Source organism: Amblyomma maculatum, chromosome 11 (assembly GCF_055883805.1).
Source record: "Amblyomma maculatum isolate TAMU_Amacu chromosome 11, ASM5588380v1, whole genome shotgun sequence".
Classification (NCBI taxonomy): domain Eukaryota; kingdom Metazoa; phylum Arthropoda; class Arachnida; order Ixodida; family Ixodidae; genus Amblyomma; species Amblyomma maculatum.
Genome location: NC_139354.1, coordinates 96,719,861 through 96,743,298, shown reverse-complemented (window position 1 = coordinate 96,743,298; position 23,438 = coordinate 96,719,861). Strand labels below are relative to the sequence as shown.

The 23,438-nt window shown below is 44.1% G+C and overlaps 1 protein-coding gene across 6 annotated transcripts in view; it reads right to left on the bottom strand.

The window, feature by feature from the left end:
* The window catches only part of LOC146174449 (uncharacterized), a 56,633-nt gene extending 42,633 nt beyond the window's left edge, over positions 1-14,000 (bottom strand). Inside the window, exons 1-3 of one of the 6 annotated variants that reach the window (XR_014701753.1) lie at positions 13,781-14,000; positions 9,636-9,736; positions 2,454-2,647 (exon numbers count right to left, since the gene is read on the bottom strand). Coding sequence is in view for 2 of the 6 variants with exons in the window: in XM_084583423.1 (XP_084439549.1) it covers positions 13,781-13,836 (56 nt within the window). In the remaining 4 variants the exon portion in view is untranslated. Of the gene's footprint in view, positions 1-2,453; positions 2,648-9,635; positions 9,737-11,915; positions 12,059-13,780 lie in introns of those variants that run through there. The other 5 variants (XR_014701751.1, XR_014701752.1, XM_084583423.1 and 2 more) reach the window with 5 other exon arrangements.
* Between the last annotated feature and the right edge of the window lie 9,438 nt (positions 14,001-23,438).

The following is a 23,438-nucleotide window of genomic DNA, read 5'->3' as shown; positions in this document are numbered from 1 at the left end:
CCCAGCTAACTTGGACCAAGAGTTTTCGCGCTAACACAGTGAAACAAATTCAAAGATGTTCAGAGCCACCTATGCTAACCTCCAGCATTGTTCGTTCACTACAGTTGAATAATTAGTAAAAACTAATTAGCTAATTTTGTAATTATTGCCTTAATAGAAAAAGTGTTAATACAAACGTTTTATATCTTCTCTAAAAACGAATAAATGTTGTCTTCATCAGGCAACAACTTACGCCGCCCTCTTTATAGGCCTTCAAATAATGCTATCACTTGACCAGCTGTTAATTAAAATCCTTCGCCAACTGCCTACAACCAGAGAGCATGGCCCTGAAATGCGGGTTTTGCTATCTGGGACGCGTCTTGGGCCTAAAAGTGACGCAACAGTCACGAAGAAGTTTGTTTTTTTGTGTGCCAGACTTCATTTGCGGCTGGTAAAAATGTAACGTTTCGTAAACGCTAGTTTGATGAAAACAACGTAGCTAGCTTCTGTCCGAGATCAACTTTTCCTTTTACCTTTTCTCTCCTAAAGGCAATAATTAAAAAATAAGCGAAATACGTTTGCTTAATATTTCTTTCTCTGTGCTACGACAAACCATATTTTTTAAAACCTTAGTCCAAGTTAGCAGGGGCACTCGTTATATATTTCTTACACAACCTTCAAAACATTTCAAGTTTCGCAACAATTGTAACGTAGTTTGCCGAACGCCTGTTGCGCGTGCCTGCCTGTGGCACCACCTCTATCGTATCCGGTGAGCTGGTGTCATTTTTTTTTTACATATGTTGGCCCTGGTCTTCTAAAGTTGCAATATTTCTCTCACCGTACCCATGTAACTTCTCCGCCGTTATGTAAGTTCGGTACTTTAGGCTTTCTTATAAATTGGTAAGATTTACATCTGTCTTCTCCAATCTTACTTCGAATTTTTCGTAACATGTTTTTTATTCGTCTGTGTATCTTTTACATAAATTCGGCTTCCCATAGCACTAAGAGTCATCATGTAGGTACTGCAATCATTGAGGTTCCGGTCGTGTTCAAGAGTACTTTCCATTTCAACAAATCATTAGGCTTGCAAATCATTCCAGATTGAAGTCGATCATTGCGTATTGGAACGTTGTAAGGTATGTGCCTATAACTTCGTGACATGGTTGACTTCTCTCTTCAGTAAGGAAAATATTATGTACTCACTCTATGTCCGGAAAATAATATGTCTTCTTTCTGGCAGATTCCGAGTACAATAGTAAATAATTCACAGGAAAGGAAAGGCACAGTATATGTCACACTTTTTTTGTGAACACCTCAACCACGCCGTAAGGGAAGGGAGGACGAGGGTACTGAATGAGGAAGAAGAAGAAAGGATAATATAGTTGAGGGCCCCGGGGTAATTTCGAGCATCTGGAGATCTTTAACGTGCACTGACATCGCACTGTACAAAACGGACGCCACTTTGTTTCGGCTAGCCGTAGCTAAGGGCTACTAAGCAATTTCGACCATGTAAGGTTATTTAAAGTATACTGACAGCGCACAGCCCCCTTATTCCTCTTCGTTTAACCTCCATTGAAACGCTGCCGCTGGCGGTGGGGCTTGAATCCGGGTGCACCGGCGCAGTATTTGGGCATCCTAACCATTGCACCACCGTGGCGGGGCGGCAAAAGTCATTTGTGAACTTTCTGAAACTCATATTTGATTTGAATGTCCTAGTAGCGGCGTTCATTGCATAGTTTGACGGAGACATTGCTGGGTTAATAAGTAAGGTGTTGTCAATATAAAAAGGAAGGAACAAGAAGATGTTGTTTACTATTGGGCTTGTATATGGTCTTTGTCAACTGGTTGACTTCGTGGGCTTTTTAATATTCGCATTTGGCGCGCTAGTCATACCATTAAAAAACTTCCCCTAGGATCATTGTTTTGTCAAAAAATTGTCGGTATCATGATAACGCTAATACTGTTCTGGTAATAGGTCTAGAAGAGGCAGAAATTATCTCCATTTGTCATCATGGCTCACGAAGTGGCGTCCGTGTGCTGTGCGATGTCAGCGCACGTTAAAGATCCCCAGGTGGTCGAAATTACTCCGTAGCCCTCCACTATGGCTCCTTTTTCTGTCCACTTTCACTCCCACCTTCCTCTCTTCCTTTACGGCGCGGTTCAGGTGTCCACAGAGCAAGTGTGACAGTTGCTGCGCCTTTCCCTTCCTGTGAATCAACCAACCAGCCCGCTCCCACATGTGACTTTTCACAACGAAACAGGGCAATGGTTAGAAAAAGATCACTTCATACTTGCAATCACTGAGGAATTCATCAGCTAGGATTACCAAGTACACATGAGATAGCCTACTCATGGTCGCGTTTAGGCGCATGTTTTCACCAATGTGAATGACTGATAGCCATAATTTGCATTATAAAATTGCACTGCACAAAACTGCACGAATACTGTTTGTGTGATGGTATTTGTTAACTTACACTAATACATGTCTTTGAAAACCTGTTTATTGAGGTCTTCTAAAGGTCCCATTTGGGCAGATGTGCATCTATCGCATATGGCTTGTTAGCGGTGAACGGACATTGACGCATAAAAGTTGAAGACCAGACCTCGTCCCAATTCTTCGGCACATGCAGTTATTGTAACAGTGCTTCCCCCATTGACCAGGTAGACACTGGAACAATACAACAGAGCTGTATTTAGCGCGTGCCTTAAGAACATTAAACGTGTTAAGCAAATTAAAACATATTTTTAAATAATTTCAACAGCATTAAACCCTTTACTAATTTGTTGGTCAGGGGTGTTAAAACATCTTGCTGTCAAGCACAGACTATGGGGGAATTGTCATTAAACACATTCTTATGAGCATTAAACAAGATATATATGGTGTGGCGGTACACCATATATCCCGAGCGTCCACGTTTTACTGTGCTTAGCAATATACCGTGTCCGGGGAAAACAATTGTCCTATTAGGTTGAGCTAGCACTCGTGTTTGATACGTCTCTCGCCCGCCGTAATAATTGTATATTGTGGGCATATGAAAACATTACCTGTGTGAATATTTATCTCGTCGCAAAACCCTCACAGTAAACCAAGGTTTAGCTGCCTAATGCTGATTTGGATGTACTACAAATGCAGATTGCACAAAAACAGCGTGCGGTATTAGTAACCTACGAGGTCGCTGTGGAGAAATAGCGCTCCTATGAAAGATCTGAAAATCCATCCTTTTGTGTGGCGTGCACGCCAGGTATGGTGCATACTCAAAAGAATTTCTCTTTTGTGAATCAAGCGAGGGTTTGTAGAACATGTATATGGTACTTTATATATTGTCACCAACACACGTAGCAAACAGAAGAACAACCGAGCTGCCCTTTTTTTAATCAAGCGAAGCTCGAGACAGACGAGGACGACGCTCAGCCACGCGCCAAGACATTCGGCCACTTGGTGGCACTAGAAGATGGGCAGCGGTGTGGCATTGCCCCCCTTCCAAGAGGCATCGACCCGATGCCGCAAACCTAAAGGAACAATAGAAAAGCGGGGCAAGTTATACGGGAGTCTCTGGCTCTGGTTTTGACCCTAAAATTGTTTAACGATTATAATAAGGCTTCATTCTGGCGACGTGAACTATTTATGACTTCGGATGGCGAGTGGAGCGGACAGTGGCTTGTAGTAACACCTCGTAGTTCACCGCGCTAAGGTGACGGAGCACCTCGTAGGCTCCAAAGTAATGGCGCAGAAGCTTTTCAAAGCGCCCCCGCAACCGTATTGGGCTCCAAACCCAGACTTGATCATCGGGTGTGTAAGTCACCTCTCGGTGTCGCAGGTTCTAGCGCTAGGCGTCGTGTACTTGTTGGTGACGAATTCGCTGTCGGGCAAGTTGGCATGCGGCTTCTGCATCACGAATAAATTGGTCAGCCCCCACGACAGTGGAGGGACCCGAATTTGGAAGAAGCATGGCATCCAGCATAGTTAAAGGTTCGCGTCCGTGGACCAAATGAAATGGAGGGAAGCGTGTGGTTTCATGGAGCGCAGTGTTGTATGCCAACGTGATGTACGGCATAATTCGGTCCCAGATCCCATGATCGTCGTCTACATACATAGAAATCATGTCGGTAATTGTCTTGTTAAGCCACTCAGTTAGTCCATTAGTTTGAGGATGATATGCAGTTGGTTTGTGGTGGATGGTGCCATTATGTCGAAGGACCTCGCTCGTGAGTGCCGATGTAAACGAGGTTCCCCTGTCAGTTACGACGACTATTGGGGCCGCGTGACGGAGTACAATGTTACGAGTGAAGAAATGCGCAACTTCCTCTGCGGTACCACGGGGAATGGCCTTGGTCTCACAGTAGCGGCTTAGGTAGTCAGTAGCAACCACTATATACCTGTTATCTATAGAGGACTTCGGGAATGGGCCCAGTAAGCCCATGCCGTGGAAATTAGCTAAAATACCAGAAGTGGGGTTCATGATATACGCAGATGATGTCACGATTTGGTCTGTTCATAAACAAATTGATAGACAGAATCGACATCTGCAAGAGGCTTTAAATACCATAGATGAGTACGTGCAAAGTGCAGGCCTGGAATTATCACCTCAAAAGTCCAGTTACATTCATGTTGCCAACAAGAATGGAAGAAAACAATTGGCAACGCAAAGAGTCTCCCTAAAGATTGGAAATCTGGCGTTGGAAGAGGTGGACGAGTTGAGAGTTCTTGGCCTAGAAATTCACAAATCCGGCAAAGGAACACAATGGCTTCATAAGGTGAAAAAAGTAGCTGCGACTTCCTTAAACTTGATAAGACGCATTTCGTCTAGGGGAGGAGGAGCTCGAGCGGACATGGCAAGACGTCTTGTACAATCAGTGTTACAGCCGAGGATACCATACCAGGCCCAATTCCAAAGACTCACGAGGCGGCAATGCGCGAAATTGGAAACAATAAATAGAAACGCAATGCGCACTATCACGGCCTTACCAAAACTTACCCCTGTCCCTATTCCCCAAGAGTTTGCACAGATAAATACGTTGACCGAATTAATTGAACAACAAGAGGCAACAAGGGATATGAAGCGAAAGTACGTTACGCCCATAGCATCCTTGTACAACGAAGTGGCAGTTCGAACACCACCAATGGCTGACTCCCCTCCGTGGGAATTCACTACTATCACGACAAACAAGACCACTCGGCTTCGTCGCAAAGAAAAGCTGGCATCTCGACCTCTGGTTGATGCACTTCCAGCTACCTTAATTGCATATACGGACGCATCAATTATAGAAAATGGCGGTAGAACAGCAGCTACTAGTCCAACACACAGCGAACTAAAGGTACATAAAGAATATCTTTTAGAAGACACAGACCCGCTTGTGATGGAACTCTATGCAATCCGCGATGCTATGGAGGCCATAAATAAAATAGATTCGATAACAGAAGCCCACATCTATACAGACTCAATAGCCGCCATAAAACAACTGAAGAAAGTGACGAAGACGCTATGTGTTAGCCAGGAAATCCACGCACTCAATAAAAAAACAATGATAAGCATCCAGATACATTGGACACAAGACAATGCTGAGAACGCCGAGCAGAGAAAAGTTGACCACCTCACACACAAAGTTCCACACACTAATGCGCCCCCCACCAGGCTCCCTTTCGATGCCCGCTCCGCTGTTTCCATTTTAGCATCCTCATTAAGGAAAAGTACACGTGCCCTCATTCCCCCGTGTACATTCCCACTCCCTCGTAACTTAACGAGATTGGAGGAGGTTTCCCTTAGAAGGATAAGAGCTGGGGCGGCCCTTACCCGGTCGGTAAAATTCCGATGGGAATCGCAAGCTTACATCGGGCCAACCACATGCCCAAAGTGTTCCACACCAGCTGCATAAGTGGATGTTCGCCACCTGCTATGGACTTGTGCAGGGACAAGGGAATCAAGGACAGATTCTGCGCGAAGTGGGTCTAACCACAACAAGGGAAGAGGACTTTTCTAAATGGCTCACCGACAACGCTAAGAGCGGGAGCCTGCTCCGGTTCCTCACGGAAAACCATTTACATGAGTTTATATAATATGCCTTATGGCAAGTTTGCGTACAAAAAAAAAGTCCATGCCGACCTGTTGAAATGGGAATTTCGGGGGATCGATAGGCTGCAGGAGGCCAGCTGGTTTAATGGGCGGTGTCTTCCGCCGCTGGCACTCACGGCAGGTACGGACGTAGCGGTGCACAACGACAACTAGCCTGCGCCAGTAGTATTTTCGGCGTATCCGTGCCAATGTGCGCAAAAAACCGAGATGACCGGAAGAAAGGTCATCGTAGCACGCACGAAGAACTTTGTCATGAAGCGTGGTGGTTACTACTAGCAGATAAACAGTTTCTGTTGGACCGTAGTTCTTCTTGTAGAGCACACCTTCGCGCAAGCAAAATGACGGCAGTCCGCGCCTGAAAAGCTGAGGAGGAGATGACACGGTTCCTTCGATGTATTTGATGAGGGGCAAAATTTCAGAATTGGCCCGCTGCTTTCGTGTTAAAGTGGACGACGTGATAACACCAAGGAAAGCGGTACCGGCTTCGCAGCCGTCCGTGTGGCAGGGAGTACGGTCGCGGGACAGACAGTGAGCATCACTGTGTTACTTGGTGGACTTGTGCACGATAGTAACGTCAAATTCTTGCAACCGAAGGCTCCATCGAGCAAGCCGACCCGATGGATCTTTCAGGTTTGCCAGCCAACACAGTGAGTGATGGTCGCTCAAGACACGAAACGGATGACCGTACAAGTACGGACGAAATTTCATGACTGCCCACACAACAGCGATGCACTCCTTTTCCGTACTTGAATAGTTAACTTCAGAACGGGACAAAGTGCGACTGGCGCTAGCAATGACGCGTTCTGCACCGTCCTCCACTGAACAAGGACCACACCGAGTCCAATGTTACTGGCATCCGTGTGCAGTTCCGTGTCAGCCTCTTCGTCGAAGTGACCAAGTATAGGTGTACATTGGAGACGGGACTTGAGTTCCGTGAAGGCTTGTTCCTGGTCGGGGCCCCAAAGGAACGGTTAGGCATCTTTTGTCAGGCGGGTCAGAGGCTCAGCGATCTTGGAGAAATTGTGAACAAAGCGACGATAGTATGCGCAGAGGCGAAGAAATCGACGCAAGCTTTGTTTATCTTCTGGTGTGGGGAATGAAGCGAAAGCGGCCGTCTTTTCTGGGTCTGGGCTAACACCTCGAGCGCTGACAATGTGGCCGAGAAATTTCAGCTCACTAAAAGCAAAGTGGCATTTCTCGGGTTTTAGAGAGAGACCAGCATATCGGATGGCCTCAAAAACAGCGCGCAAATGTTTCAGGTGCTCGTCGAACGTGCCCGAGAAAATTACGGCGTCGAGATATACGAGGCATGACTGCCACTTCAGGCCAGAGAGTACGGTGTCCATCATTCGTTGAAATGTGGCAGGGGCCGAGCACAGGCCAAACGGAAGCACTTTAAACTCATACAAACCGTCCGGTGTAATAAAAGCGGTCTTCTCACGGTCTCGCTTTTCAACCTCTATGTGCCAATATCCACTGTGGAGGTCAAGTGACGAAATGTAAGTGGCATGGCGAAACCGATCGAGGGTGTCGTCTATGCGCGGCAGGGGGTACACATCCTTTTTCGTGACGTTGTTGAGGCGTCTATAATCCACACAGAACTTCAAGGTTGCATCCTTCTTCGCGACAAGGACAACAGGCGAAGCCCACGGGCTCGACGACGGCTGGATAATGTCGTCCTGGAGCATTTCTATTTAGTTAAATGCCGAATTACACATAAGTAAATTTCTCACTAGGAATCATCAAGCATTGCCTTTCTATTCCGATCATTTTCCATTTTTGAACTACGTTTTCTTTTTTTTATTTTTTAATTTTATAACTCATGAATACATATTTCATTCCAATGATTATATAAATTTATTATCGCCTATCACACACCAATTAACCACCAAACAATACAGCCCCCTATTTTGTTGTGCAGCGTTTTTACATAGCCTCCAGTTTTTTACGACACGTAGTGCGGGCAGCTACACTTACTATTTTAACGCCGATATTTTTTCATTAAAGCGAACTGGTGTAAACCATCGCTCAAAAGGCAGGCTAAAAGTCTGAAGACAACCACTTGCCTCATTGCACGCGCTAATGTGAAAGCACTCAGTGGTGTCTCGGGTTTTTCTTTGGCTTTGTGCTGTTTCTCAGGGTCTTTGGTAGGCCTGTTTTGTGGAATGTGGATGGGATTTTGTCTATTTATACATTCGGCCTACGACTAACTTTGTCATTCATTATCTATTCTCACTGAGACACAAAAGCATAATAATAACTACTAGATCTTGTATTGGCTCATTGTGTGGACTGGATTGGATTCTTGGCTTTGACTTGTAGTCGGGCTGGAAATAAAGTTGCAAGGTATTATGCATTTTCATCATTGCATTAGGCTATGGTTTTGATTTTTGTTTATGTTATAGATTCGTGTTATGAATGATGTGCCTACTCATTGTTAAAATTTTTTAAATTCATTATCTAAAAGAAATATTTAAGGAATAAGGTATTTGTCTTTTTGTCTTGCTATGCAAATTATGCTAATTAGCTTTGGATCGGTCTCGTCTGAAGCAAGCCACTGATGAGCTACTAAAGAATTTTGCCTTAATATATGCAGCGTGTGCGCCTTATAGAAGTGTTCTGGTGGTCATCTATTGAGAATTGTCTGAAGCTTGCATCAGCCAACCATACGACCGCTTTCCTCAAAAACTAGCTTTTCAGACGCAGCGATATTCAAAGAAGAACAAAGTAGTTCTGTGTCCTGGCAACCGTAGTGTCTGTGCTCGTTGCGCCCAACCTGCATTGCTTGATGACAAACATGTAGTTCCTTTTTCGCTTAATAAAGGGGAACACTGCTGAAGTACTGCACATTTTATCCCCGTCTTCATCAATTTTAAAAATGTCTATACCTTTGCTTAACTAACAGCGAGAGCCATATAAAATTTTTATCTCTAATAGAGATGATGGATCCAAAAATTTATTTGTAGGCAAAGAATTCCAGAGAACTATTTCCCAATTCGTGATATAACAAAAAATTTCTAACTTAAATGAGCAGGACAGTAGCGTGTGCTTTGTAGCGGTAAGTTGACAGGATTAAATCCTCCCCTAGAGCATAGCAAAATTTGCAAGGTTTCAGCAAAACGATGAAGATGAATATATATGTAACATTTGGTTCTCTCCGTGCACAATCCTCCATTAACATTTCATTGAAGAGAGTGATGCTTATTCGCTGTCTATTCTCTTCCCGCTCAATATCAAGAAGTAAAGAGAGCGGCCAGTAACGGTTAATAAATGTGGAACGAACTATGTTTGAGAATAACTTTGCATGCATTGACCTTTTTCAGGAGCTACCGCACAAATGGGGGACTGGTAGGGAGACGTACCCTGAAGAAACATGGTCCAGCCAAGCTTTTTTGAAACTTTTTACAGCGATTTGCAGCTGCCACAATACACCATTTCTTTAACTTCTAGATTGATGTCGCGGCTTTGACGGCGATAAAATTTATTGCAACACTAGCCAATAAAAAATGATAATTTCGCTTTCCCTTGCTGCACAGATTTGATAATATTTGCGAAAAACAATTATTTCGTAATTTTCCTACATACCAATTACGCCATATATTGCTGATTTAGGTTCCGCCTCTCATCATCATTAGAGGCGGAGAGTGTGGCCTAAACCATGTACTTTTCGGGATGATTTCTCCTTCCTACAAGGCATTTATTACAAAAAGAATTATTTATTACTTTTGAGCTATAGAAGTATTCAAATCATTCGCATGATAAAAACACTCAGAAGGTTCAAGAGTGACTTAATTACTCGCAATTATCTTTAAAGAGGCGCAAGAAAACAAGCTTTTAATTTTTGGTAAACAATTGTCGGACATAATTTGCGGCCAAATGACGATTGCTTTAGATATTTATGAAAGAAAAGACGGGTCTGAACTGAGCTTTTGATGTCCGCGGTATGCGACATGTATAAAACATAAGATACTCTGAACTGAATTTATACCGAATGCGAAATGTTCTGCCAATGGGCATGAGTCCCACGGGTGTCGAAATAAAATTACGATTATTATGGTAAAATGTCCGTTTAGTGCCCGAGACAGAAATGAACAAGAAGCTGATATTCTAAATTGCCGGCATACAAATGCTGAACCAGATTTTTACAGCACCTGCCTTTAGGACGCCTATCGTGGCAGATTTTAATCTTCAAGAAAATACACCGAATATTCAAATAATTGTTGAATCCTGTAATAGATGGCATGCGAGCACTGCTGGAGAAAGGTTGCCAAAACACTAGGTTACACAATTCGGGAATTGCTCCTTGAAATCGCAATCTTTTCGTAACTCAAATATATCTGCAAAACGGTGTGTTTCAATACTTGTACAAATGAAATCTTGGTAGCTTTTAGGGCGTGCTAGATACCATTGTTATTATTCTGTTCTAAGTTTCTAAGTGATACAGATAAAAGTAAATAATTTTTACCAAGACATCGACAGGTATTTCGTAATAGATTAGCCCCTCCGCTATATAAACGTAATCTTATTATTTCCCCTGCCTATCAAGGTAACTCTCAACATAGCGCAGAAGACCGAGATTTCGTCAATCATTTACAGACTCCAGGGCCGGCTTGCACGATAAAGTCCCAGCTAAGTCCATACTTAAATGGTGTCTTTAGAAAGACCAAGCTTATTTAAGACGGCTCGTGTTCCGAACGTCGAACGCTTCGGGTTCATGTTCACCAGAGTGGCTTCCCAGAACGGCCTCAGCAACCACTTGGGGCATTTTTCCTCGTAACACAATCTTATGCCGCAAAAAGCAATGGCACGGGTTTTACACAACGCAAATTGACCGAATGTGTACATCTTACAGCAGGGACAGTGCCAGCGCATCCCTGTATTTCCCTAATTTCTCTACTTAGACACCTGGCGTCCTTGTGTCTTAACCAAGACAGCACTAGAGTCGTAATCATACAAGCGACTTATTCAAGTCAGGACTGAAGCCCAGTCTTAACTCCAGTCTTAAGCAGCCATGCTAGTGGCCTATTCTTTAGACTCCAGTTAAGTCTGGACTTAGCTAAGACAGTCTTAAGATTGTTTTGTGCAAGCGGGCCCAGGTATCCTTCTTACAAACTGGCCATACATGTTTGATATGTATCGAACGTTACACGTATCATATTGTTGCACATATGCCAAGAAATGTTTAAGATATCCTGGAATTTAATATTTTGTGCCCTCAACCATATCGGTTGCGACGCGTAACATTACAATTATTTTCATGCAATAATTTTCCCTAGTACTTTGGGCAATGCAGTTCGACCTCGTTGCGTTAATTAACTTTCTCTTTTGGCCGGTTTGCGAACAGCCGCGTAAAATCCCTAGACCCTGACCTGAAGCTCCGGTTTCTACCTGGACTACCCCGACGCGAAGAAACTTTGCTGTGCCACCTGTGGGTTGGTGTATGTCACCCGTTAATAATTAGGGGGTATTAATAACGATGCGCCCTTAACGGTGCGCACACTCCCAGACATCCTTAGAGTGAGTGGGGGTAGCTGTTCCGGTCGCAAAGGAGATGCCCTCGACTTGCGTGGCAAGCTCAGCCGGAATTCAACAACTTTGTAGTGACAGAAGGGGGTGGTCGTTTGGTGCCCAGCGGTCACCGGTTCAAACCAGAGTAAGGATCGGAGTCAGAAGTAACAAACAAAACACAATTTATGCACAGCAAGAGACGATACAAAGGAACACACAAGATCACTTGAAATACAACAGACGAGAGGTTCACAGAACACAAACGCTAAGCATGCAACTACAGAGTGATTAAATAACACAGGCTTTACAACCGATCAAACACGATAGAGTTACATAAACAACCACCAAATTGTTCACCGGGCACAGTTGCAGTCCGACGCCTCAAGAGTCACGATGTGGCCGCCATACGAGACGAGCGCCGCTCCCTTGAAAGTCCGTGGGCTTGCCAGCAGCGGGTGATCCCCGGGAGTCCAGCCGAAGCACAGGTGAACACGTCGCAAAGCGCCGACGAACTGACTGACTGACTGGCTGACTCGTCAAGCGGCGCGGTCGTTTTAAATAGGGCGCGCCGCGTCTGTTTGTTAACATGCGTCAAAGCTAGCGCACACACACACATAGCTTCGCTGGTTATAGCTCCCTCTTCTCCCGTCGAGCCGCGCGTCGTCATTGGCTAGGTCCCATAGAAGATGCGGGAATTTTCTGGCTGATTCCAGTCCGATGAACCACCGTCCTCCCCGGGCAATGGGAAAGAGGGTGACGGCAACGCGTACAAAGCTACGCGCTCTCCCGCGCGGGGAAGGGGGCTTTTCTCTACATGCTTTCCACGCGACGCCGCGCGGGCCTCGCGCCGTGCCGACTTGATGAATATGTGCGCCGATTTCGTGACAGTGTAGCATTCACAAACTCGTATTCTTTTATGAAAGGCATGGCAGACAGCCCTACATGTAGAAACTGTGGGCGCGATGAGTCTATAGGCCACATTCTTTGTGAATGCCCCATATACAGTGAGGAAAGACAGTGTCTGTGCCCTACGCTGGAGCATTTAGATGGACGCCCATTGAATGAAATTAAGATTTTAGGTCCCTGGCCACGGCGATCGTCTGCGGTGAAGGCCTCCCAGGCACTGCTCCGCTTTGTGGAAAGGAGAGTCCTAACGAAAGACTATGGGTTTGCTGTTATGTTAAGCGATATGACTGTGACGTGATGTGATGTGGCATGTCTGTGAAGTGAATGTACTGACTTCAACCATCTCTCTATAAGAACTTTTATATCCACTCACCCCCTTTCCCCAGTGCAGGGTAGCAAACCGGTTGCTTTTACGGGTTAACCTCCCTGCCTTTCCTCCTCATCATCATTTTCCTCCTCCTCTTCCTGTACACATTGATGCGACTTTACGGACATTGTCTATTCTAGTTTTTGCTTCGTCACCCTGCCATCAGTGCGCAGTATGACTCATTTCCTCGGCTTTCGAAGTATTGCTCGAAGTGCCCTTGATTACTCCATGAAGCAAAAATGAGGCAGAGACAAGATGCAGATGCCTTTGTTCTCCGAAGATGCGAAGCCGTAGAAATGTCAAACTAGAAGATATTAATATGTGGAATAATTCCATGACATTCTTACGTGACATTCTGAAGCTCGGACGTTTGAACGACGGATACTAAAGAATAGCTCGAGAAATAATATTTTTTTTCTTAAATTACAGGAAAAAGTTAGCTGATCAATGGTATTCTGCGTCGGAAACATAGAAAAAGAAAACTAGTGTTAAGTTTACATTTGCGTAAAAGGTCAGTACGTATTTGGTTTACTTTTAACGTTTCGCGGTGTTCTTCTCCGTATGGCATAGTTAAAAAGACCTCGCCTTTCAAGAACTTGTTAGTGGTTATTGAAAACAGATGCAAAGCGATCTATAATATTGCTACATAAAATCACACAGAAATAAGAAAAGAATTCGAGAAGGCAAGAGTAGAAGGGCGTAATGATAAACAACCTAAAATGATGAAAAACATAAATTTAGGTTAAGTGTCATTTATATATTTCTTCAAATTGCTTCCTGAAGACGCATTTAATTGCAAAATTAAACTTCCGCGTAGCGTGATTATAGGGCAGTACAGTATCTTTATAATTTCTGTCTTGCTTGATGCGCCTCGAATTGCTGCGGTCATGTCTGCAGATGGTCTTTCGGAACTCAAATTAACACTTCGTGAATAAATGAAATCACTTACTGCGATAAAACGAATATTGTACAGAGCAGCACCAAGTGCATCCACTGCTGGCCCATTTCATTCTCTTACCGATAATTTAAAACCTAAACGGTTCTCCTTTTAGAGTGCTGTAATTCACTCCAAAAGCCTTGCAGCTTTTTATTTGAAGTCAGACTTGAATTTAAGAATTCAATATTTCTGATGCACTTCTGTACCTTCTAAACTTCTGCATGATAAGTATTGCAGTAGGAGAATTACTGCTGTTGGAAGAGCAGCTTATGTTAACTACAATGACGTGTCTTAAATTATTCATCTAGATATGCGGCGTAGTTGTAGAAAAGGAATATTTTTGCAGGGAAATGTTTATACAAAAGCCAAAGCGTCACAGATGGTGATTAGGTATGAATTGTGAAAATGCTGAATCGTTTGATATTCAAAGTGCCAGCGTAAAGATATTGGAGCGCACATGTCCCGAGGATATGTCTTGTCGATCACAGATGCGGTTACTCTATTTGCATTTGAAATCTCTACCTTCTGTATTACAACTACTCAATTCTAACCTTCAGTTCGCGCTCCTAACAGCTGTGCAAATTGCTCATTAGCTTCCGCAAAACACAGTATTTCGTTTTTAAATACGCGCTCTAATGTATACCAAGTGCAGTTTTACAACGAGCGATCATATTCCAAGTGCCTTCTCAACAGTCAGGAGCTATTTTATTGGTCATTGTTGGACAATCATTTATAGATAATTTCACACAGAAGTATTACCACGTTAACATGACCGTAGTGTAGAAGAAAGGAAACATGAGCCTTATTAAGGGAAATTTTCTGAACTGACTTCCAACCACAGCAACCTGCGACAATATGAGCTTACTTGCTTGGCGATCGACTCAGAATAGTTTGCCTGCGGCTTCCAACCACGGTTGATTAGGAGGAGCTAGCGCTAAACATTCGAGAGTAGCAGCGGTGATCATTTACCTCAACTCCTGAAACAATGTGGGTTAAAAAAAAGCAGCTCACATTTTTCTTCACAATGTTGCAATACATGGCCCAAATAAAGCAATGAAACGACGACCTTCAGCTCTCGCTTTATATGCAACGCTTAGCGCGACTAACACATTGCTTAACGTCAAGGCATTAGAGTATAGAATGCCCGCTTTGGTGCTTTGAAATTGTCTCAAACATTTCGAGTATAAAATATTTCTGCTGTGAAATGTATTACACTCGCTGGTTAGCTTTACTTCGAAAGTTGAAAACCTTTATTTAGTTTACCGTAACTATGATGAAAATTAAAGAAACTAAAGCTGATCTTTTCCTCCATCATAATAGGCTTTCCGACTCGAACGGTAGCTATATAAGCTGTAAAACATTACTTCAATTGCGCTAGAACCCCAAAGCCTGTCTTTCGTACTAGTTGGTTTAACAGCCATCTTCTGCTGTAGAGTGCGCTAAATACCACTATGTACTAAAAACGGCACTGTAACTATAGCTGATTGTTAATTAGCATAAGTTAGTTAAACATCAATGCTTTGAGGCTGCTGCAAGCAAGGTTGTTTCTAGTTTTCGGCTCAGCCGAGTTAAATTACGTTGTGGTATGTTACCCATTCAAATTTTGCTTCATAACACTGCAGGCCACTGTCCTTGCCCTAGAACAAGGGTCATTTTAAATAAATATGATAAAGAGACGTGATAGAATAAGACCTGAAGACCATCAAAGGCAATGTAAAAGATTCACACGGCGTATAAGCGATGGCGTTGAGCCCCCAACGTGGTGTGAAAATGGCATTTTACCAGTATTTACCTCTCACGATTGTTTCTCTTACAACAGGCTTGTTTAGCAAATTTATAAGGAATCGTATGAAAAACATCGGCGAAAATAACGGTCCTTCCTAATGCGAAGCTTTTCGATAGATTGAGGCAAATACTTCGAGCAAGACATGTATTGGCAATTACAGACAACTGGTTACGAGGGACAAAGGCGGCGACTACGACGACGGGAAACCCAGGAACGGCAGCCAGAGAGCCTAATGCTAAAACGATGCCATTCGAGACATTTTTTGAAATACTGTTTTTTCTTTTACCGTTGTGAACTAGGCGTATATACTCCAGATACATCAAAATATGATACTTTTCTCTGTGAGTGTGTGAATTCTCGGTTACTACACATGTTACCCTGCTGTTCGGTGTGGCTGCTCGCATTATTCATGAATTAGCAGTGTGCACCGTGTGTGGTCACGTCTTCCAATTGAGTTCTGATGCGTGCCTTTCATAATTGGTTCACACAAATGGAAAGGCGAACAATCTGTCACCTGTTTCTGTCGACACCTAAATCATTGCAGTGCGTACCATGTGTGGTCATGTCTTCCACTTTGGCTCTAAAGCGTGTCTTTCATAATTGATTCACAAGAATGAAAATGCGCTGTATTTGTCATACCTCTTTTGGTGTACCACCTGAATCGCGCCATAAGGGAAAGCAGGAAAGTAGGAGTGAATGTCCACTTGAGGTCTGAAGCGTGCCTTTCATTATTGGTTCATATCAATGGTAAGGCACTGTAACTGTCACACTTGTTTTTGTGGACACCCGGATCGCAAGAGAAGGAAGGAAGGTGGGAGTGAAAGTGGAGCTTGTTACGAGGCGCAGGGGCTTTATCTTCAGATACTGCGCCATTCCCTTCCTATGAACTAGTAATTATAAATATTATTACTACGGGAAACGCCGCTGCCGCAAAGCCTAGGAACGGGCGCCGAAGAGCTACGCTCTAAAATTGTGTCAAGAGGCTGATTATGTTGCAAAATCTTTATTTTGTTCTGTGAAGGAGGGGTCCTCTTAATGCGTTGCTGAAGATGCTGCCGTTAGCCTGGTCTGGTTTACTGTTGTGGACATCCATTTAATTGCTGGGTCCATGAGCATGTCAGGCGCCTCCATTTCCGGTAGGTAAAACAAGGATCAGACTGCACGCCTTGATGGTGCCTAATGGATGAAGGTTCTGCTTGTACTCTCCGTGAACAAAATTATTATACTGCGGTGAGTAATCAAAAACCTAAAAATAAATGTGTTTGTTATTTTACCTCTATACGGCCAGCCTTCTGATAGTTCTTAATGGCGTAATGGATATGTACGGACGGAATTAACGCATGAGAAGGCCCGCTTTTGTTATACAGCAGATCGTATGAGGGACAGAGGTCTATAGTAGTTCCTGGTACCTAATTGGCATTTATGCGTACTACAGCGCCACATGGCCTACTTCGATCGCTATGAGGGACGTAGGCAAAAATAACAGTCACTTCCTGCTATTGGCTGCAAAAAATGAAGCATACAATGGGGGACAAAAGTGACCCCTAAAACCGTAGTTTATAACTTCAAGTGAACAAACTTTCTCGAGCTTTCGCATCGTCTGCAGCTGCAGTAACTGCTGTGTCTACGATTGTGGCAAGCTTCCGCTTTTGCTCAGCTTCTCGGCAATAGTACAGTGGCTAGACTAGGGAAGTGTGCTGACCGCGCCTCCGCCAGTGAAGCCACTCCGCGAAGCTCCGGAGAGGGATATCCAGGTGGCGCTGACACCCGCTTACACGTCCAGTCGCAGCGAAGTCGTCTCCTCTCCGCGCAGTAAATCGGCCGCGTTTAGCGACGTGCCTTTGGGTTCCGCTGTATTCGTTGTTCTTACTGGGACTTGCGCATGTACACAGCATCTTTATTTGCCAACCATGTGTGTCGTGCCAATGTGAATGAATACTTTCGCAAAGCTGCGTTTTATTCGCCGTGAATTTCGTTGTTGCGGATCGCTCTCGGGTCTCGCGTTTCTTTCAATCAACTCCGCGACTTCTTTAGCATGCAGATACACTAACCATTCCAGGAGCCCCCAATTCACTTTCCAGAAAGATAAGCAACAATCGCAGGCTCGGTGACGTTTGTGGAATTTGGGCGAAACGGGGATGCGAGGCCGCTATCAAAGGTAATGCACTTTGCCGAGCACTTTGCCGGACCCACAAGAAGGAAAAGCTGGCAAGTTCGCATCGTACAGAGCAAAAGCGAGAAATACGATCTGTTGACAGTTGTGTATTTGTCCGTGAGGTTAATTTGTTTGAATGTTTATTTGCCTAAGATGTTTTTAGCTCTTTTTCTTCTATCAGCAAAAACGAATTTTTGCTGTACAAAACATTTTTATTCCACAAATGATGGGCACTAAAGCATCGAACAAAATCCCAAATTGCAGCCAACACTATGGTTATTTGTCAAACAGACCGAACTTATCGGACACTAGTTTTAAAATGTTGGATTTTTGCATCAAACAAGTGACATGTGGTAGGTCCAAAAGGAGTTGCTGCCACTCAAGTTGTTCTTCTAAGCTTCAGTGCTTCCTCCTTTCGCTTGCTGAAGGTCGATCTTTATTGAGGAACTTGGTAAAAAAATGAAGCCTAGCACGAAGAACGAACTTCACTATGTTGTTTGTGAGTTCCTGCTGGTGTGCCTGACATCCTACACGGGGCACATTCTGCATAATGTGAAGAACTTCCACCATGCTGTCTCGATGAAGCTTGTTCCAACTGAACCACATAGTAAACACATCTTCTAAAGCTTCGACGAATCCGAATAACTGGACTGAAGGATACAGAAGGCCTCCTTGATCGCAAAAAGCAGTAAATGAGGAGAGACCCTCATCCGCATCTTCAGCAGATGTTAAAAGCTGCTCGAAAGATTCCCGATACTTTGTACCCATCGCCCTTTCTCGAGCCACATATCCAGCCAAGTAATATGTCAACCTTGCGTCGCTGGTCTGCTGTGGGTAGATATGGTCACCGAGTTCGGACTTGTCGAGGACACTTGAAGCCTCATCAAGTTTTCCCTTATCAATTAGAGTGTCTGCATGGTTGGCAGCTTCATTCACTCCGACTAAGGAAGTGATAGTATCGCCCGCGCAGTTTCCTGTGTTCAGTGCTTTCGCGAGGTTATAAAAACTTAAGCAGTCAACTGCTGTTAGGAACTGAGACGATGTAGGATGATCATTGCAGCCAGAGAATTGCCGAATGATTCCAAATAAGTTTTCAAGTGGATCTTGGCTGAGACTCGAAGTTAGTAAATACTTATATCCGACACATTCAGTCAGATATGTGAGAAGCTCCAGTGTGCCTTTCAGTGTCACTCTAAAGCCTTCTGCAGTATTGGAAGACAAAAAGCCTGCCTTTGTGGGCCCTGTGTTGGCTTCCCACCTACTGATGTAGTCCAGGGCATTTTGCAGAACTGCTTCTTCTTTTGAGTTCTTTCTCAGTGCTGCTGAAGGCACTCTTGAGGTCATGACAGAAATCAGTTTCTGCATAAAGGTAATGAACTGTTCTGTTGGTTCGCTGTACGTGCAGGAATTTGAAATTTCCTCTCTGTACAAAAAAAGCCCGCGCAGGAATTCGCTGCTGAAAAGGTGAAAAGCATAATTCACCTTCATCTTCTCAAAATTATTTGGGTTTAAGTGCACATTAGTTATCTTGGGCATCGCTTTTCGAGTTGTTGCACACTTGTCCAATTGATGGGCAACTTTGATTGGTCGCACGTCAACGTGACCCTGTGGTGTTTTGTACCCCGCTTTTATGAACCCGTTTCTAATGCATTTAACCAAATGCGGAAAGTCTGACAGAAAAAAGAGGCGCGTACCATCTTCAGTAGGGTGTTGTACTGATGGCGTTACAGCTGCAGTGGTACCGCGCACACCAAGCTGGTGCCACATCGAGCGATTCCAGGATGCCCCGTCGCAAGTGATATAATCAACTTTAAAACCTGCTTTTTCTGATAAAACAACCACTTCCAAAATAATCTTGGAAAGCAAGTGGGCCTTCACGTTCCCTCTCGACGCTAAAACGCCTAATACCTGGCGCCAGGACCCGGTAATGGGCTGGAACATTATAACCATGCCATGGTCACAAGGCATTATCTTTTCGTGGTCAGCAGTGAATGCACCGAGGTCCACAAAGCCATCAATTTTTCCAGTACCTTGTGCCACTGCATAGTTTTCGGCGAGTTTCATCTCGTCTATTATCAGACCTCCATGGCACTGAAACTCATCCATTTTTTCAGTTTTTTTGCAATTCCTGAGAGGACAGTGGAATTAAAACCAAAGCTGCTCTCATACTTTTTTATAAAATTTCTGAGGCAAGTGCGGCTGGGAAGTGCAAAAATTTTTTCCCTGCGCGCATGCTCATACAGCCTCGGGCTCTTGATACGCATAATGACGCATTCCAAAACCCATTCGGAGCTGTAGCGCATGCCATTTGGTGATTTGCGGCTTGCAGCTTTGAAACAATGAAGGATGGCAGCTTTCTGTTTAGGAGCCTCAATCTTCTCATTTTCCGCTTTCATTTGCGAAATTATCTGGTCCAAGCCACTCACTTCGGCCTTCAAGCGCCGCACAGGTTGAGTTTTCACTTTCACCTTTTTTCCAACATTAGTTGTTGACTTTGTTTTCTTTCTCCGGCATCTTCGATTTATCAAGATCTTCCGGAGATACTTGCACGCTACACACCTCTCAAGCGAAGTTCCAGTGCACTTCTTGTTGTAAAGGCTCCCATTCCACACTACCAAGTTAGAGTTCGAACACGCGAACGGGAACTCTTCGAGAACTCCTACCCCTGAACATACATGCATACTATGAACGGCCTGGAGAATGGAAGCCAGGTCGCCAGGCTCGTCTAGCACGAGTTTCACTCCGCGCAAAAACACTTCATGCGTCACCGCGTCGTCAGTTATAGTACACAACACAAGCTTCTCGGCGCACAGAACACTCATGTCCGGTCCGGGTATGCACACGCTGAACGCGACTTTCAGTGGCACACCACTGAACACGTGTTTTCCCCAGCTCTCTGAAGGCGGGGCAATGTCCATGTGGTTGAAAGCAAGTCGACAGTCGGATGTGACCATCGCTGACTCATCCGACTCCTCACCTGGAAGCAGCTGCAGCTCCTCGCTCATCCGTGGTCGCTTTCCTCCCTTACAAAAATGGTCGTCAACAGTCTTTAGAATTTGTATTAACACCTTATTTACTCTATCAATATTGTACGTACTTTTAATCTCTATGGAAATGTGTAAATACGAAGTTCATACACGGATACTTTTGTGCATTTAGATCAGTTCATATAGTTAGTACATAGCAAGTTGTTAGGCCAATATACTTCTCTGTATATACGCCTGTCAATATAGAGGAGGGGCGTAGCCAGGGCTCTGTTTCGAGGTCAAAACACCTTCCGAAAGTTTTTAAACTCCTTTTTTCGGCCTTTTTTGCAATTTTTTATCGATGCTGTATAACGCCCTCGACAATTATGTCTGGTTATACCACTCATACACAGCTATGGCAATATATATTGATGCAATTTGGAATGTCAGAAAAAATGTTCAGATCGAAAGTATATAGTCCCAAGTCTCTGACCGAGTGCATGCTGCTCATTGCAAATCATATTTGAATTAGTTTTTTTATTTTTATTATGAATAACATCTGTTCAAAAACTAAATGGAAAAAGACAATTGATACAACCAATTTGCAAGAATCATTGATAAAAACGTATAAGTTTATATTTTGAAAAATTTAACTGGTTACAATTTCACTCTTTCTTCATCGCGCATTTCTTCGTCAAGCGTCCGCTCTTGTTGAGGACGCACTGAGTCCTGTTATCGAGCTCACTCGCACCATTAAAGACTAAAACATCACAAATGGAAGGTAAACACAACCTCTCCTTGGGATTTCTCTTCTTAGGAACGGGCTTTGACAGGTACGAAGGCCCATTTGGGAAAATGGTCGGAACGACGCCAGGCAGAAGGACCGGCCTCGTTCTCTCGAGGCGCACAGTTTTGTTGTCTATAATATGCTCGAAATGGCGCGACACGAACTGTTTGTCGAAGTGGAGCTCGCACACGGCAGTGTTTCGCTCAAGCGGCTTGTCTGCTCTTGGTATATTGCGCTGCCACTGCTGAAATACCTCCTGTTCTTTCAGCACACCGAACAACGAACACTTTTCCTTGCATGATTTGTACCCGCTCTTGCAGCCGGGCACAAAACACTGACTCTGTCGTCGGCTCAACGTGAATCCTCAAAGTAGCATTTGCACGAAAAAGCAACGCAACGCGCCCGCACCGCGCACGCAGTTGAGGCTCCAAGCATGCATTTCACGTGGCGGCCTGACGTGTAAGCAGGAGAGCACGCCACCTAGCGGAAGATATAACTTCGTAAAGTCAACGATGTTCAATGCACACCTCAAAAGTTTTGCTGTCGGAACTTGAAGATGATGATATTTTCCGCTTTACTAAAGATGAAACAACCCCTATGTAGCGTTAAGATTCGGTTAGTTAAGTATGACACAAAGTACACATTTGGAGCTCTTTCTTATAATGGAGAAGTTACCAGACGCTGCTCCTGGCGCTGATGATGAAATGACGAAAATGATAAATTCTAGAAGTGTGTGATGCTAGGCTAGTTGGTAAGGCATTCTAAAGACGTAAAGCTACGCAGGAGACAGGACACCGAAAGGTGCAGACAGGACTAACAACTGATTTATTGAACGCCACGTCCTTTACTTAAGAGCATAACGCATGCGCAACCAACCTTAACGCCAAAAACAAAAGTACCCTGTCTTACCAACCCAAAAAGTCAAGTTCCTTCTGATACAGGTGAATTGATGCCTCGCTAACACATTTTTCCGCGCCATATCCTGGCTTCAAACATCTCGCGTGGGGTCAGATACGTTGACGATTTTCTAATCCTTTTGAATATCAACCCTGACGATAGTCTGCAAATTATTGCGAACGAAGGTTTGCCATCCTTCAAATCTGAAGCCACTAATCTGAATTCTACTTTTGAGCTCCCGGAAAGCTCTTGTTTACAGATTTTAGACATAAGATTGTTTTTTCTTACTGAGGGCCATCTAGGTTGGGCCTGTTTACCAAGATCTAAGAAGGCTCTTTTACCTTAAGATTTTTACCACTCAAAGCTCGTAAAAAGGGGAATCGCAACCTCATGTTTAGGATCCTCGTTTGTCAAGTCATGTCCACGCATGGTTAAATGTAGTTTTACCTGTCAAGTAGATCGGCTTTACTCTGCGGGGTTTCCTCCTGCTCTTCTGAAAGCTGTCGCAGAATCTTAGCTAAAACCCCTACGGTTGAAACGAAACCAACAAGAACTCACTGAAAGCGAGAGGAGGAAGTTTGAAGTCCTTCCTTATGTGTACAAGACCTCGCACGGTTTCAAGAAGGTGGGAGGGAAATTTGGTGTCAACCTGTTCTTTTCCACCCCATGTAAACTGTCTCCTTTATGCCGGTTAACAAGTGATAACCTGCAAAAGAAAGTAGGGTGCGGAGTCAACCACAGACCTAAGTTTATAGCCTGTAAGATGGTAGTTATCTACGAGATCCCATTCTGCTGTTGTTTCGTATATGTAGGGTAGACGGGTCGCTACATTAATAGACGCCTTCAGGAGCACAATAACTCTTTGAGCCAGCACGGTGGGCAGCATTTAGCAAGGCACTGGCAGTCTTGCAAGATCAATGACAAGAAGAAAAAAGTATTTTGTACGCCGCTTTTCAAGCACACAAAGGTTTCGCGAAGAACAGGAAGGCAAGCGAGATTTTTAAAGTCTGGCAAATTGCTAGATACGGTGTAGAAAATTGTGTTAGCGATGCATCAATTCACCTGTATCAGAAAAAAAC